Consider the following 17332-nt stretch of genomic DNA (forward strand, 5'->3'; position numbering starts at 1 on the left):
CCCATTTTTTTAGTTGGTGGTCTAATTTATGTATTAATGGTAGATGGTTTTCTTTTTTATCAGCGTTTGTGTTATGGGAAGTTTGATAACTAAATAGGATATGGATGTTTTGCGCCAGTCAAATGGGTATAGTGATTTTAAGCGGTGTAGTAGCTGTTGAGAGCCCTAATACCAATGCCTGTTATTTTTTTGAATTATTTTTATAATATGACAATTGGCCATATCTTTCAAGCATGCTCAATAATTGAGGTATTGATGATTCTGGATCTGATAGAAATAATAGGACATCGTCCGCAAAAAGAGCGATTTTTAAATCCCCTATTGGGGTATTTAAACCCTTAATTCCTTTCTGGGCTTTGATATGTCTTACTAGGGGTTCCATGCACAAAATGAAAATCAGTGGGGATAGTGGGCATCCTTGTCTGGATCCATTTGTAATTTGAAATGATCTGGACAAAAATCCAGAGTTATATATTTTGGCCACAGGATTAGAATAAAGAACCCTTATATTATTCAAAAAAAGCTAGGGGAAACTCCATTCTTAGCAATACTTCCTGCATATAAGACCAGTTTAGTCGATCAAACGCTTTCTCTGCGTCGAGGGCTAATAATAAACCCTTCTGTTTGCTGACTTGTGCCCAAGTGATTACATTTAAAAAATGGCGGGTATTGTCTCCTAGTTCTCTTGACGGTACAAACCCTGATTGCTCCGGTTCATACTGCTGATATGGGGATTTGACACTCTTTGCCGAGCACTAAGTGGGAAAGGTGTGGCTATGGTTGTAACCGCTGAGTGAGGGTGTATATCCTTAAGAGTGTACAACAGGTTACTAAGAACTGAGGGCAAACGAAGATTCTATCTCCGAGTTGGTAGTTTTGTATTATGCTTGTTTTAAAGTGTACTAGTCCTAACACAGTGCTTTTTCCTCTCCTTTAATCTACTCAACAGACCTCTTCTTATCAAAACAACCCACCCCCCACCAAAAAAAAAATAAAAAAAATAGTATAGTACCCTTTCTCTGTTTTAAATAAAAACAGTCTTACAAACATCCGCATCTCAATTTATATTTGTACAAAAAAATAACAATTTACATGTTGTAAAATGGGCAATAATTTCTGTTGAAAAAGGGAATATAATAACCAATAGATCTATTTCATTTGTTCCATCATTTCATCTCTCTGTTTTCTGAAATGTTCACGTTGATCTTCAAATTCTTTTCTCTATACAACAATAAAAGAAATAAAAAGAGAAAAAAAAAAAAATCTAAGTCATGCACATTTTACTGAAAGGAGAACATATCCTTACCTTTGTGCATATAGCTTCATGTGCCAAATGCTTCTAATTATGTGCCAGCCAGAATTATGTAACCAGTCTTACCCAACAAATAGTATAGGAAGGATATTCCTTTACTAGGTAATTTATTTTAAAGCTACAACCAGGGACAGCACAGCTAACTATGCATATTAGATATATACAATACAGATTCATACAGGCAAAACACACCCACCCACAAAGACGGTCTGTAAAAATTCTGTAAACACACTATACAGGTGTAGAGAGAGGAATGCCACAATTAAACATTGTTCTCTTTGTTGTATATGCTAAACGAAGAAAGAGGCAAAACATACTGTTGGTACCCATTAGGTAGAAAACAGACTGTACCAAGCAGGAATAAACTTATAAGCAGTACAGCAATATGTAAATATAAAAAATACTGGCTTTATTCACTATGCATATACACTACATGTAGAGGAAGAGAGCAGATATTGTATTTGCCCACTTGACACACAAACCACATACAACCACCATTAGATCACATCAATACACCTTACAAACAGATTGAAATACTAACACAGCACTTACCGTTTCCCGCTCTGGGGGAAATAATTGTCTCTGTTATAAAGAAATAAGAAGTATATGTTACTGTAAAAAGAGACTTGCATGTTTAAAAAAAATATCATAAATGATTTAGAAGAGTTTAGCTTTGAGAACAAATTAAAATGCAAATGGAAACATCAAGGCTAAAATTGTAAGCCAAAATAGCCAAACTCAACTTATGGGCAACTTGGAGGAATAAGTTTGAGAAACACTCAAATACCCTGTTTCACCGAAAATAAGCCCTAGCTTTTTTTTAGGGAAGGCTCGTATTATAAGCCCTACCCTGAAAATAAGCCCTAGTCGCTGGTTAGCTAATCTATGTTCGGGGAATTTTCCTAATGCCTAAGATTGCCTAAGCCCTGCAGTAAAGGAAAAAGATTGTACAGCAAATGCTGATGCCACTCATTGATTATGGGGATGTAGTATATGCATCTGCACCGCAATCCCTCAATGTAATTACAGGAACCACCATTGTGACATGCTAAAATAACTAAACTGGTTGTCGCTGGAATCCAGACGCACCCTTCATCTTTCCAGCCTTGTGTTTAAGAGCTTTTCTGGGAAACTCCCACCGTACCGGAGCAGAATGTTCTCCTCGGTTGTTCCCACCTCCTATATCCTCCGATCCAGTACCAGCACTTTATTTAGTCTACCACAATACAAAAAGAAAGCGGCCCGATACTCCTTCTCCTACAGAGCGCCGCAATTGTGGAACGACCTCATGCACACTTTAAAATCTTCCCCAAGCCTAAAGTCCTTTAAGAGATCCCTCTCTACCTACCTCAAAACAGAATGCACATGTCATGGCTGATTATATATTTCCTACCTGTTCTATGTTAAATTTTGTATATATTTTGTATTATTATTGTTTTTGTATTTTATTGTACCATAATGAATCAATGCAATGTTTTGTGGACCCAGGACATACTTGAAAACGAAAGAAATCTCAATGTATCTTTCCTGGTAAAATATTTTATAAATAAATAGTTCACGGAATTCCTTTCACGAGTAAACTAATTGAGGGCAAGTTTCCCTGAACATAGATTTGTGGGATTCCATGCCTTAGTGAACAGGTCTAGGTTTGGGGGAATTCCCAGACCTGCTTACTAACACATGCTTGCTACGGTTTCCCCCAAAATAAGACATCCCCCGAAAATAAGCCCTAGTGCGCTTTTCGGGGGGGGGGAATATTAATATAAGACCCAGTCTTATTTTCGGGGAAAGACGGTATATATGGCCAAAGGGTTGTATGGAGACTTAAACACTATACCCTGCTGATAAAATGTAGCAGCTAGCATGACAAGGAGCAATAAGAAGCGCTTATTGTCTCCTGTTATTCTTTATGGGTAACATTAAAATTCCTGTTAGCCTAGAATTATAAATCACGATTGCTATAACTCTGTAGTGTGGAGCTGCTAGTTATTAGAAAAGGACACTATAGGCACAAAAACAACTTTAGCTGAATGAAGCAGTTTTGGTGTATAGATCATACCAATGCAGTCTTACTGCTCAATTCTCTGCCATTTAGGAGTTAAATCATTTATATATGCAGCCCTAGTCACATCTCCCTGCATGTGACTAGCATGCATGCCTTCCTCAACACTTCCTGTAAAGAGAGATCGAATGTTTACATTTCCTTTTTTTCCCACAGTCTGTTTAATATAGATTTTCTTATCTCCTCCTCTGTTAATATTAATATTATTTATAAAGCACCAACAAACTACATTGCGCTGTACCTAAGGTGGACTAACAGACATGTACTTGCAACAAGACAAATTGAACACACAGGAACAGAGGGCGTTGAGGGCCATTCTCAAATGAGCTTACATTCTAGAGATCAATAAATCAGGCAGACACTCACCTTACGCTTCACAACATACTCTTCAAAATACTCTGCCTGGTTAGAGATCCAAAACATGGAGACTGGAAATGACAAATACAGAGCCATCTGTGGAGACAAATATGAGCGATCAGACCTGTGATTGAAGCTAGTCCACTATTTGAAACTGAATATAAAATTATTGCCACAACCAAAACTGTTACTTTTTATTATATTATCACTAGTAAAGAGATTTAGGAGGTGATAACATACTTTTGATCTAGTTAGCCTAAAAAAATATGTGGGCCACAAACAAAACTATCTGAAAAAAAACAAACATGTGTACATGTTTGTGGACTAACATAACATGGTATCATAACAAGCAGTAGTTCATTAAAGGGATACCATACAAACCCAGACCACACCATCTAATTGAAGAGGTCTGGGTGCAATGTCCCTGTCCCTCTTAGTCCTGCAATGTAAAACATTAGTTTTAGAGAAACTGCAAGGTTTACATTGCAGTACAAAGACTACACAGGTAAGATGAATCCATTGAAATATCAGGAAATCCTAGGAGAAAACCTCATGATATCTGTGAGCAAGCTGAAGCTTAAGCTTCATTGGACCTTCCAAAAAGACAATGATCCCAAGCTTTCCTAAAATTCCACAAAGGCTTAGTTGCAGAAGAAGTAGCAAACTTGTTTTCCTGACACTATCTAATCCTTAGGTGCCCCCCTCCCTCAGGGACCCTCTCCTGCTGGGCTGAAGGGGTTAAAACCACTTTAGCCACTTACCTTTATCCAGCGCCAGGCTCCCTCGTTTTTCTGAAACTGCTATGTTTACAGCTGCAGGGTTAAAACCTGAGGGACCTAGCACCCAGACCACTTTATTGAGCTGAAGTGGTCTGGGTGATTATAGTGGTCCTTTATGTGAGTTTCAGTATATGACGTAATATTTGAGTTATATTTACTCCAGAAAGGTGGATGCAGAATAATTAAGTATTGCAGTTATTTGAAATACCTGTTTATTGGACGAACAGAAATTTGTAATAATGAGCTTCTGGGAGTTCCTCCTGTCAACTCTAAAGCATTTTTGACCCCTGTGAAACAAGTAAGCTAAGATGCAAATTGCTCTCCTCTCCTTTGTATTTCTGTTCCTTTTAAGTATTTTGATTTTAAAGGGAAACTATAGGCTAGGGAAAACAAAATTGTGTTCCTGGCCTATAGTGTCCCCCTCAGCAAAGAAAGAGTTAAAATCCTTTTGTCACTTACCTGATCCCAGCACCGATATCCATCAGCGCCGGGTCAGGCTTCGCCTTCCTTCCTCCTCTCCTGACGCCGGCCAACATTGGGGACCTAATGCACATGCGTGGCAAGCGGTGCAATGGCATTAGGAGAACTCCATAGCAAAGCATTGATTCAATGCTTTCCTGTGGGGTTTTAGCTGACACTAGATGTCCTCAAGCATAGCGTAAGAAAGGCTAGCATCAGTTAGGCAACCAAATGTCGCCTAACCACCCGAAAGAGCCCCTAGTGGCTGTCTGATAGACAGCCACAAGAGTTGGAGTAAACCCTTTAAGGTAATTATTGCAGTTTCTCAAAAACTGCAATAATTACCATTGCAGGATTAAACTGACAGGGACCGTGCACCCAGGCCACTTCAATGAGCTGAAGTGGTTTGGGTGCCTATAGGGTCGCTTTAAGATCCCGAATGGAATGGTCTTTCTGTGTGAAGTCATTACATGACCTAACTTGTAATATTCTTCCAAGAGACTCATTATCAACCATGGTCCAACCAAGATCAAGATTGCCATTATCATGACAGTTTGTTGTAAATTGTAAAAAAGGGTCAAATGTCTATATTTAAATTTCTATGACTCAATTTGTTTTCAATTTACATGCTAACCCTCATTAATTTATTACAGTGAAGACTATTTTCATGAAAAGCAGTCTCTGCTTAGAAACCTCACTCAAGGTATCCTGCAGCTGGAATGTAACATTCAAGTTCCGATGGATCTTGAGTTAACATTTTCAATGAGATGCTGTTTCTGTAAATTTACATAAAACATTTAGCAAAGGACATCATAATCCAGTTTGGGAAAGCCAAAGCCAGAACAAGCATTGCGAATCAATAGCAGCAATAGAAACATTGTTTAATTTCTCCTTTTCACTGTATGTTTTCTCTCTCTATGCCAACTGCCAGGGGCAAAGGCCAGAGCTGCCTTAGAACAATGACTGACAGGGAGCTAAAATGCCAAGTTGCAAGCTAAAAAGGTGGGATTCTCTGCTCTAATTGTCATACCTCAGAAATTCATATTAGTTAACTATATGGCATAAGCAACCATGATATTAAAAACCATGACAGGTGACAGGCCCCCTTTAAAGAAATGTACTGGGAAAAAAAGATACTGTTAGTGAAAAACCATTTGGAAAGGAGCAATGATGACCACTAGGGGCAATGTTGCCACACAGTAAAAGTTTTTAAAGGGGAATCAACATTTCGCCTAAATTGATAGTTCATCATTTCTTCACTTAATTATCTATGTGAGAAGAGCAGTACACAACACAAACAGGATTATTTATTAAAGTGAATATAAAATTTAAAGTAACTGTCACCAACTGTTTTTTTTGCAAAGCCATCTGATGGTGTCAGCTCAGCTTTAAGAGTTGTGGCCAATTGATGCAGGGGAAGGCGGGTTTTACTTACCTGAAACTAGCCTTCGCAGCCGCCACTACCTTCATTCCGTCAGTGCTATTCAGCTCCTGGTTTGTTTCACCTGCCAGGAACCCATATCAGTACTATATCAGTACTCACACTAGCAATATTCTCTAAGGTACAGATTCTCAACCTGTGCTATGCGCACCACAATCAAGTAGTATTCAGAAAGCTGCCCTGCTGGCCAACTTAAGCCCCCAGGAGCTGGCTGACTGTGTGCGAAGGCAGAGAATGCACCTGCTTACCCGAATGTGTCAGGAGGGGAAAATGTGGTGTCATGAGGAGAGTCGGGAAGCACACCCTGCGATGATGCCACAAGCTGGTTTATGATGTCACGCAGGCATCACTAAACACCACGTGAGGGATTACTGCTGGAAGAGCACAAAGAATACACAAGTTCCACAATGAACCCCAGGGAAAGGATCCGCTCCAGCTCTCCCAAAGGTAGGGATGCGGGATGGACTTCAGATTAATATACATATTTCATACACTCCTCCTTAAATACACAAAATTCACATTATGTCATCTTTATTTAAAAAAATATTTGTTACTACCTTTAACCCCTTAAGGACCAAACTTCTGGAATAAAAGGGAATCATGACATGTCACACATGTCATGTGTCCTTAAGGGGTTAATCAGGCTTGCTCTCCAATATGGACCACTATAGTCAACCAGACCACTTCAGCTCAATGAAGTGGTCTGGGTGCCAGGTCCCCCAGGTTTTAACCCTGCAGCTGTAAACATAGCGTTTGCATTGCAGGGTTAATCCAGCCTCTAGTGGTTGTCTTCCTGACAGCCGCTGGAGGTGCTTCCACGACGCTCAATGTGAAAAGAGTAATGCTTTCCTATGGGCGGTTTGAATGTGCTTGCGGCTCTGGCCACGCATGCGCATTCAACTCAACTCGGGAGCTGACGTCGGAGGGGTAGGAGAGGTGACCAGCGCCAACGGAGCCCCGAGCTGGATTAAGGTAAGTGGCTGAAGGTGGGGGCGGGCCTAAGGACTATATAGTGCCAGGAAAACAAGTTTGTTTTCCTGGCACTATAGTGGTCCTTTAAATCAATAGAAATGACTTTTTTGAGGTCGGGGTACTTGGGAATTTTTGGGAGACCTGCAGGGGTACATCTCCATGAAAGGTTTAGAAACACTGCTCTCAGACAGCTATACTACCAGTGTGGCTGCTGTGACCTATAATTAAGTGTTCTTGCATAGCAAGACCACTTAATGTTATCTCACATATATATTATTATTATTATTATAGCCAAATTTACCACCCCAACTCCTCCCACAGTTTTTACACTACATAGACAAAAATATACCAAAAAGTGTGGATTGTTCCCGATTGGATTGCTATTACTTTGTGGAACGTTTCTCCGAATGGTTCACGGAATATCGTCGTTCTTGTGGCGAAATTGGTCCCATAGGAATGAATTACGAAATGGCGAAAACCTAGAGTGGGAGCTGGCAAAAGCTGAAAAATCAGGACATGATTTCTAAACTGCCACCACTCCCTAATTTTCAAGCCCACCTACACAAATCTTATATCAAAACGTTCAGCTATCCCTGCTGCCACTAAACATGTCCACGGCTAAGCCATAGTCCTGATAGTTTTCACAATATGACCATTTGTTTGCAACTCATGCAGTCCATTGACATTCATTGAAATTCCACTCTAGCCACCATAGGGCAATATCTAAACTGTGACTTCAGTTTTTTAAATACGACCGTTTGAAGATTGACAACCGCCAGTGAAGTGAGCAATTTGGAGCAGTTTGTTTTTAACCGCTCTTCTCTGCCCTATTTGAAATCTATTAGTTCCTGTTGCCAGTTGGTGGAATGTTCGAGGGATTTGAATTGGCGGCTGCAGAAACCCTGTGTAACAAGGCTGCAATATGAAGATGTTGTTATATATGTATTAATAAAGTGAGTACTTCGTTATACAGGAATTATTGGCTGATTTGTACAAAACATAATAGTGGCAGCAGGGATAGCTGAACGTTTTGATATAAATTTATATCCCTCCATGGCAAGACCACTTACTATTATCTCACATTTATATTATTATTCTTATTGAGCAATTTGGAGCAGTTTTTTTTTAACCGCTTTTCTCTGCCCTATTTGAAATCTATTAGTTCCTGTTGGCAGTTGGTGGAATGTTCGAGGGATTTGAAAGTTCTTCTCTGCCTTTGCTGTAGAGTGAGTGAACCACACTCCAACCTTTCCACAGTTACTCCAGCCACTCCAACCACACAACAGTTACTCCAGCCACTCCACCCAGTTACTCCGCTCACTCCAGTTGTAGACTACTGGTGGAGGCAAGAACACCACACAATTTCCCCAGAAATTGTAGCTTTTCTAGTTTTAACCCCTTAACGCCGTTACGACGTTCTATGCCGTCGCGCTTTAAGTGGGCTTTAAAGCCGTTGCAACGGCATAGAACGCCGTAACGGCTTTGGGCCCTGGAGCGGCTGGTCTACTTACCTTACTGGCGCTCTGCTTCGGGAGGACTGCCTCACAGCCCAGGCAGCCCCCCCACGGCAAATCAGGCCCCCGGGGGCCATGAGAGCGCTCTCAAAGAGCGATCACATGGCCCCCTATAGCTGGCTGTGGATCTGCCAGCAGGGGGACTGTCTAAATTATCAGACAGTCCCCCTGCTGGTGGGATCTGTAAAAAAAAAAATATTAAACATGTTTAAAAATAAAATAAATAAATATCATGTATATATATTATATATATAATATATATGTATATTATATATATTTAACGTCATACATAGTGTATTTTAATACTAATATAAGTACATATATTAGTATTAAAATACACTTAGAATGACGTTACATATATATAATATACATAGATATATACACATATATATATATATATATATATATAAATACGTATAATTACAATAATAAATAAAATTAATAAATAAAATATTGAAACAAAATTTAATATAAATTATATATACATATGTAATTTCATTCTAACTGTATTTTGTTATTAATATATATATATATATATATATAGGTAACAAAATACACTTAGAATGACATTCTATATATATATCTATCTATATATAAAATGCAAATAACCGCAAATATATATATATATATATATATATATATATATATATATATATATATAAATACATATAATTACATAAAAGATTACATTAGTATACACGTAGTATTTAAATACCTATAAATGCATATATATTAAAATTCTACGTGTATATTTAAGTAATCTTTTAACATAATTAGGTGATTTGATTAATTCAAATTTGATTGACATACCTGACAACACAGGGAGAAAGTGCAGAGAATTTAATTCGCAAGCACTATATTTGACCCTGTAACTCTCCAAGACAACATAAAACCTGTACATGGGGGGTACTGTTTTACTCGGGAGACTTCGCTGAACTCAAATATTAGGGTTTCAAATTGGTAAATTGTATTACAACGATGATATTTTAAGTAAAAGTGACGTTTGTTTGCATTTTTTACAAATGAACGGCACTTTTATGGACTATATTATTGTTGTAATATGTTTTACTGTTTTAAAACACTAATATTTGTGTTTAGTGAAGTCTCACGAGAATAACAGTACCCCCCATGTACAGGTTTCATGGTGTTTTGGAAAGTTAGAGAGTCACATACAAGGCTTGCATTTCATTTTTTTGACATTGAAATTTGCCAGATTGGTTATGTTGCCTTTGAGAGCATATGGTAGCCCAGGAATGAGAATTACCCCCATGATGGCATACCATTTGCAAAAGTAGACAACCCACGGTATTGCAAGTGGGGTATGTCCAGTCTTTCTTAGTAGCCGCTTAGTCACAAACACTGGCCAAATATTCGTTTTTTGCTTTTTTAACACAAAAACAAATATGAACGCTAACTTTGGCCAGTGTTTGTGACTAAGTGGCTACTAAAAAAGACTAAACATACCCCACTTTCAATACCTTTGGTTGTCTACTTTTACAAATGGTATGCCATTATGGGGGTAATTCTCATTGCTGGGCTACCACACCGTCTCAAAGGTAACATTACCAATCTGGCAAATTTCTATTTGAAAATGGAACGTTCTATATTTGACCCTGTAACTTTCCAAAACACCATAAAACCTGTTAATGGGGGATACTGTTGTACTCGTGAGACATCGCTGATTACAAATATGTGCATTTTTGTGCAGTAAAGCCTAACAGTATTATGACATTCACAGCTAAAATGTCAGATGGAAATACAAATTTAAAACAAAAATCTTATTTTCTCCCATTTCTTTTAAATTGTATTCATAATGAATTATGTTCCATATATGAATAGTTAATGATAAATTAAAGCCCTGTTTCTCCTGAACAAAATGATATATAATAAGTGTGGGTGCATATAATATGAAAGAGGGGAACTACGGGTGAACAGACATATAGCGCAAATACCAGTTTTTGTTTACGTTTTGTTTTGATCAGAACGTGCACTATTGACTCCGTCCTGAATGGGTTAAATAAACTTTAGTAAATAAACCCTAAACAACCATAAAAATGCAAAATTTGCAAAGTCATTTCTCTGTATGCATGCATGGCTTTGCCTTTAAGAAGCACATAGCTGGGTGACAAATATAAAGCCAAAACCTCAGAAGACTTATAGGATGAGCACCTAGTAAGATTTAGGGGACAGCCCTTTCACCTCTGCTGTAGGAGAAATGTGCAGTATGACTACATGTGCACCTCTTCTGACCTCAGCAGGGGGCAACCCTTATAATAAAAACCCAGCAATTCCCAAACAGAATACCTTAACCCTCATCTGTTACCCGAGAGATAAAAAAAAAAGGGTTAGAAGGTCACATGTCATATTTACCCTGAAAACCTCCAGCTTCACCCCCATATTCAGCACAACAAGCTGGCCACGCCTTCTCGCTTCTCATTGGTCGCACTGTTACATCACCGCTCTCAGTGCGAGAGAAAGTTAGTTTGAGGCTGCTGATTGGTCAATATAACGTTCTGGGCGGATGCTAAACTGTCACTCTAGGACACCAGAAAAGGGTGGGATTACTAGTGAGTTTACCAAATCGCCATTTTAATTATTGGCAAACATGTAGACTAGCCGTGTTATAATCCCGGGAAGATGTTGTAATGCAATGCAATAACGATATCACCCGGTATAATTTGAGGTCGGATTTTGAGCACGATGTAAATTTTGCTTAGTTTCTGCGAGTTAAAGAGACACAATATGCACGAGTTGACCATTCCCCAGTATTTAGCGCATTGGTAGAGAATGCATAAACAGAGTAGGAAATAAAATAAAATGACCCAGAAGATTCCTTTAAAGTGCCTATGATGTAGATTAATTTTTAATAATTCTACATCACCTACTAGTGCTACAAATTATTAATTCACATTATGCAAACACTTATAGTGTTTTAGGGACAAAACCACTGAAAAATAGAATTAGGTGAAATTATTCTATCTTGTCCTGTTTAGTATTTGATTGAACAGGCACTTATATTCCTTCTCTAAACAAATAATTAAAAATATGATTTGGGTAATTTTAAACACTCCTTTTAATTTGAGAGAAATTAACGTTTTTTTTTTTTTTTTAAATATATAGTTTAAAATATGAAAAACAAAAAATATCTTGGCATACTAATTTGTCTGCTTTTAAGAGAATTCTGACCTCGAGACACAGGTAAGGCTGCACTTTCTTATGTGCAACCTTACTGTCTTATCTGTCCTGGATGTTTACAGTGACCCGCCCAAATAAGGAGTGATGTCATCCTACATCATAATTTATTATATCATAATGATTTATATAACATGTGACTTTCACCCTCTGAAGTCAATGCGCTCAAATATAGGAGTGATGTCATCCTACGTCATAATACGTGATATTAGGGTTTATTAACATGTCATAAAAAGCTACAATAAAGGTAGAACGTGGAGCACAAACCATATGAAGCCACATTTCAGACTTTGGGCACAGGGCCGGCGCCACCTGTAAGGCGACCTAGGCAGCCGCCTAGGGCGCAACTTACCAGGGGGCGCCGGATCCCTGTCCCCGCTGCGCCTCCTCATGCTGCGCCACCAGAGCGCTTTAACAAGCCCCAGGCGGCGCAGCACTGCTGCACGGAGGGCGGCCGGGTTTGAGTGACCGGCAGGAGGGAAGCGCAGAGCGCTCCCTCCTGCCGGTCTCTCCATGTAGCATGGCCGGGCGGCGCGGAACGCGGGACAGGAACCTTTGAGCATTTCCGGTCATTCCGCCGGCGGCCGGGTACAGGAAACAGAGGTTCCTGTCCCGCGTTCCGCGCCGCCCGGCCACGCTACATGGGCAGGAGGGGAGGGTAAGGACCACTAGGGGGGGAGGGGGGGGTTGTAAGGACCACTAAGAAGGGGGGGTTGTAAGGACCACTAAGGGGGGGTATAAGGACCACTAAGGGGGGGGGTATAAGGACCACTAAGGGGGGGGTATAAGGACCACTAAGGGGGGGGGGTATAAGGACCACTAAGGGGGGGTATAAGGACCACTAAGGGGGAGGGGGTATAAGGACCACTAAGGGGGGGGGGTATAAGGACCACTAAGGGGGGGGGTATAAGGACCACTAAGGGAGGGGGGTATAAGGACCACTAAGGGAGGGGGGTATAAGGACCACTAGGGGAGGGATGGGGGGGATAAGGACCACTATGGGAGGGAGGGGGGATAAGGACCACTATGGGAGGGGGGGGGGATAAGGACCACTATGGGAGGGAGGGGGGGATAAGGACCACTATGGGAGGGAGTGGGGGGGATAAGGACCACTATGGGAGGGAGGGGGGATAAGGACCACTAGGGGAGGGAGGGGGGATAAGGACCACCAAAGGGGGGGTAAGGAGGGAGGACTACTAAGGAGAGGGGAGGAGGGTGATTACCACTAAGGGGGTGGGGGGAGTAGGGGAAGGTCTACTAAGGGGTTTGGGAGAGGGAGGACCACTAAGGGGTTTGGGAGAGGGAGGACCACTAAGGGGGGAGGGGGGAGTGAGAAGACCACCAAGGGGGACTGCAGAGGGACAGGGGGCCAAGGGAGAGCACTAAGTGACAGAAGGGGAGAACACGGAGGGACAGAAGGGAAGGGGAAATCAATAATTGAGGGGAGAGCACTATGAATTTTTTTTAAAAAAAGAAAGAGCTGTTCCCCTCCCAGTCTCTATCCTACCCCACAAACCCTCTCTTTTACACTACACACATACACAATGCACCCCCCCCCACACAGAAACATACAATGCATTCCTACTCACACACAGACACACCCGAAACACACAATGCATCCCTTACGTTCTCTTACATAATTAATGCACCCCTTACAGACACACACTGCATTCAATTACATACACAGAAACAAACCTTGCACCCCTTACACACACACACACACACACACACACACACAGAAACATACAATGCATTCCTTACACGCAAACACACACTACATCCCCTATAAACACACTACATCCCTTACACAAATTGCACACATAAAACATCCCCAACTCATGGATGGGCCATGTAGGTGGATTTATGGGTGGGCATTGTAGGCGTATGCCCCCTGGGGGCCTTGAGCTGTGTAAGGGGCCCTAAAAAATGGAGCTGCTTCCTGTTCGTTAATTGTTGTGAGCACTGTTAAAAACAGTCTCCAGAGAGCCTCTTCTACACCAGACCTGTGGAGCCAGACTGAGCCCATCATCAGCCTCTTGTCCTCATCTGGTGGTAAGTAGGCAATCCAATATATTATTAGTGGCACTAATCTCTCATTTACCTCACATTAAATGGATACTATAGTCACCAGAAGCACTACAGCATAATGTAGTGGTTCTGGTGTCTATAGCCTGTGCCTGTAGGCTTTTTAATGTAAACACACTGTATTTTCAGATAAGACACTTTGTGAAGACTGGCGTTGGCCCATATGGCAGAGCATATGGGCGGGGCATTGTGATGTCACATGGTGGGCTGGACATATGGGGGGCGGCAAATTTTTTTTGCACCGGCCCTGTTTGGGCATACACAGTCTGAAATGTCTGAAATGTTTAGACTAATAATGGACAAGACTAATATTTACATTAAAGGGACACTATAGTCACCTGAACAACTTTAGCGTAACCCCTTAGTGACCAGGCCATTTTTCAATTGTATTACCGTTAAGGACCAGGGCTCTTTTTACATTTCTGCAGTGGTTGTGTTTAGATGTAATTTGCCTCTTACACATTTACTGTACCCATACATATTATATACCATTTTTCTCGCTATTAAATGTTCATTCTAAAGATACCATCATTTTCATCATATCATATAATTTACTAGAATAAAAAAAGTAAAATATGATAAAAAAACAAACAAAAAAAAACACAGCTGGCCATCATGCACCCATGTCCCAGTTGGAACATGTCTGAAGCCGACCAATGTAATTCACCTCCGTCAAACTGTATGTTTTTGAAAAGTACACACCCTAGGGCATTTCACATGGTGGCATTTGAACACTTTACATGCACTAATTCTACCACCAGTCTCTGTCAAACGTTTTTGTGGTGTTATTTTTCACTCACACATTCTACTTTGTGCATAGATTCTAAGCTCCTGTTAGGTGTTACTGCCAAAGGACACCACAATATGTACTTGGCATCATCTCCCGAGTACAGCGATAACACTCATGCATACGTTTGTCGGGTTCACTGGGGGGGTGCAAAGCGAAATGTCTGATATGCGTTTTTCAAATTTTATATATCTTGTTTGCCTATCTTGCTTTTGAGGGCCTTATCAGATATCCCAATGTATTTTCTTGCCATGAGCGTGCATATATTTGAAAAGTTTACACCCCACAGTAGTTGAAGAACGTGTGTGGAGGTAACTGTTCAATCCTCAATTTTACACACGCACACCGCTATTTGACTGTGATTTAGGAGAGCCCGCTGTTGGTTATTGCAAGAACATACCCCGGGTTGTTTTCTGCGAGGCCTCCTAAGGACACCCATGCCCCCCCCATGCATAGGTCTGCCAGGATTTGGGGAAGGTACGGTAACAATTGAATGACTTGCCATTTGAGTTGAAATTGAGAGTATGTCTTCTGATAGGCCTATCTTTAGCTTGGGGCTTATCACATACCCCAGTTTTATATATCGCCACAAAAGGGTACATACTTGAAACGTAGACACCCCGAGGTATTGCATGTATGTGGAGTGCTTTGATGCAACTTTTTTTTAGCCAGACAAAAGATAAAACAAGTTGAAGAACGTGTGTGGAGGTAACTGTTCAATCCTCAATTTTACACACGCACACCGCTTTTTGACTGTGATTTAGGAGAGCCCGCTGTTGGTTATTGCAAGAACACACCCCGGGTTGTTTTCTGCGAGGCCTCCTAAGGACACCCATGCCCCCCCATGCATAGGTCTGCCAGGATTTGGGGAAGGTACGGTTACAATTGAATGACTTGCCATTTGAGTTGAACTTGAGAGTATGTCTTCTGATAGGCCTATCTTTAGCTTGGGGCTTATCACATACCCCAGTTTTATATATCGCCACAAAAGGGTACATACTTGAAACGTAGACACCCCGAGGTATTGCATGTATGTGGAGTGCTTTGATGCAACTTTTTTTTAGCCAGACAAAAGATAAAACAAGTTGAAGAACGTGTGTGGAGGTAACTGTTCAATCCTCAATTTTACACACGCACACCGCTTTTTGACTGTGATTTAGGAGAGCCCGCTGTTGGTTATTGCAAGAACACACCCCGGGTTGTTTTCTGCGAGGCCTCCTAAGGACACCCATGCCCCCCCATGCATAGGTCTGCCAGGATTTGGGGAAGGTACGGTTACAATTGAATGACTTGCCATTTGAGTTGAAATTGAGAGTATGTCTTCTGATAGGCCTATCTTTAGCTTGGGGCTTATCACATACCCCAGTTTTATATATCGCCACAAAAGAGTACATACTTGAAACGTAGACACGCACACCGCTTTTTGACTGTGGAACACACCCCGGGTTTATCACGATTCCGGGAACCTAACACGCTAACAGACACACACACACACACAGAAAAGGTGCCGTACCGGACCTTAGAGTGGCCGGGCTAAGCACACACAGAATAGTCAGGAGACAAGCCGAGTCAGGGGAACCAGAAAACAGAATAACGAGAAACAAGCCGAGGTCAAAGGGTAGGAGAAAGTCACAAAGTCAGTTTAACAAGCCAGAGAGTACGTAACCACAAATCACAAGTTCAGAATCAATACTATACAGCAAAGACCACAACAGGGCAGGGAGGAACAGGAAAGGTGAGTATAAATACCCTAGGTTAAATTCTGATTGGATAACTTCCAATCAGAATTAACAATCACATGTGGGAGATATCTAAGCCTCCCACTGTGATTGTGGTACTGTTGCTTTAACGCCGGGTCACTCACGTGACCCTGGCGTTTGCATAAATCAACGACCTTCCAGCGTGCAACGTTATACATGCTGCCGCTGGGAGGCGTGACGGATGCGAGCGGCGGAGAGGAGACGCCGCTCGCCGACAGGTAGGAGGAGGGGAGACCGCGGGCGGCGATGGACTGAGGGTGAGTGCTGCGAGTTGCGAGCAGCCTCCCCTACTAGCCGCCCGCGGACCCCTGACAGGGTTGTTTTCTGCGAGGCCTCCTAAGGACACCCATGCCCCCCATGCACGGGGTAAATGTAACAACCCCCCCCCCCAAAGAAAAAGACACCAAAAAAAAAAAAACTGAACGGCAAAAAATAAATTAAAAATGGGCCAGCGTGTGGTATCGTTTGAAACAGTCTCCAATGCAGAGTCCAGGCTGCCCAGGGCAATCAGGACAGTAATATACACTGTCTTTTCTCTGCCCCCTCTTAGAACAGACCCTGCATCTTTTTGGGGGATTCTGTTTTGCCGCAGTAGGGGGAATTTTAAAAATA

At 41.3% G+C, this 17332-nt stretch overlaps 1 protein-coding gene across 1 annotated transcript; it reads right to left on the reverse strand.

Annotated features, from left to right (window-relative positions):
• Positions 1-1053: 1053 nt before the first annotated feature.
• On the reverse strand, positions 1054-11372 carry LOC134601070 (protein PET100 homolog, mitochondrial). Its single transcript, XM_063445493.1, has 4 exons — positions 11267-11372; positions 3741-3827; positions 1865-1894; positions 1054-1221 (listed from the first exon to the last, which is right to left on the reverse strand). Exons 1-4 carry the CDS (start codon positions 11291-11293, stop codon positions 1150-1152), a joined length of 216 nt encoding a protein of 71 aa, XP_063301563.1. The 5' UTR covers positions 11294-11372; the 3' UTR covers positions 1054-1149.
• Between the last annotated feature and the right edge of the window lie 5960 nt (positions 11373-17332).

The sequence above is a fragment of the Pelobates fuscus genome, chromosome 3 (genome assembly GCF_036172605.1).
Source record: "Pelobates fuscus isolate aPelFus1 chromosome 3, aPelFus1.pri, whole genome shotgun sequence".
Taxonomy (NCBI): domain Eukaryota; kingdom Metazoa; phylum Chordata; class Amphibia; order Anura; family Pelobatidae; genus Pelobates; species Pelobates fuscus.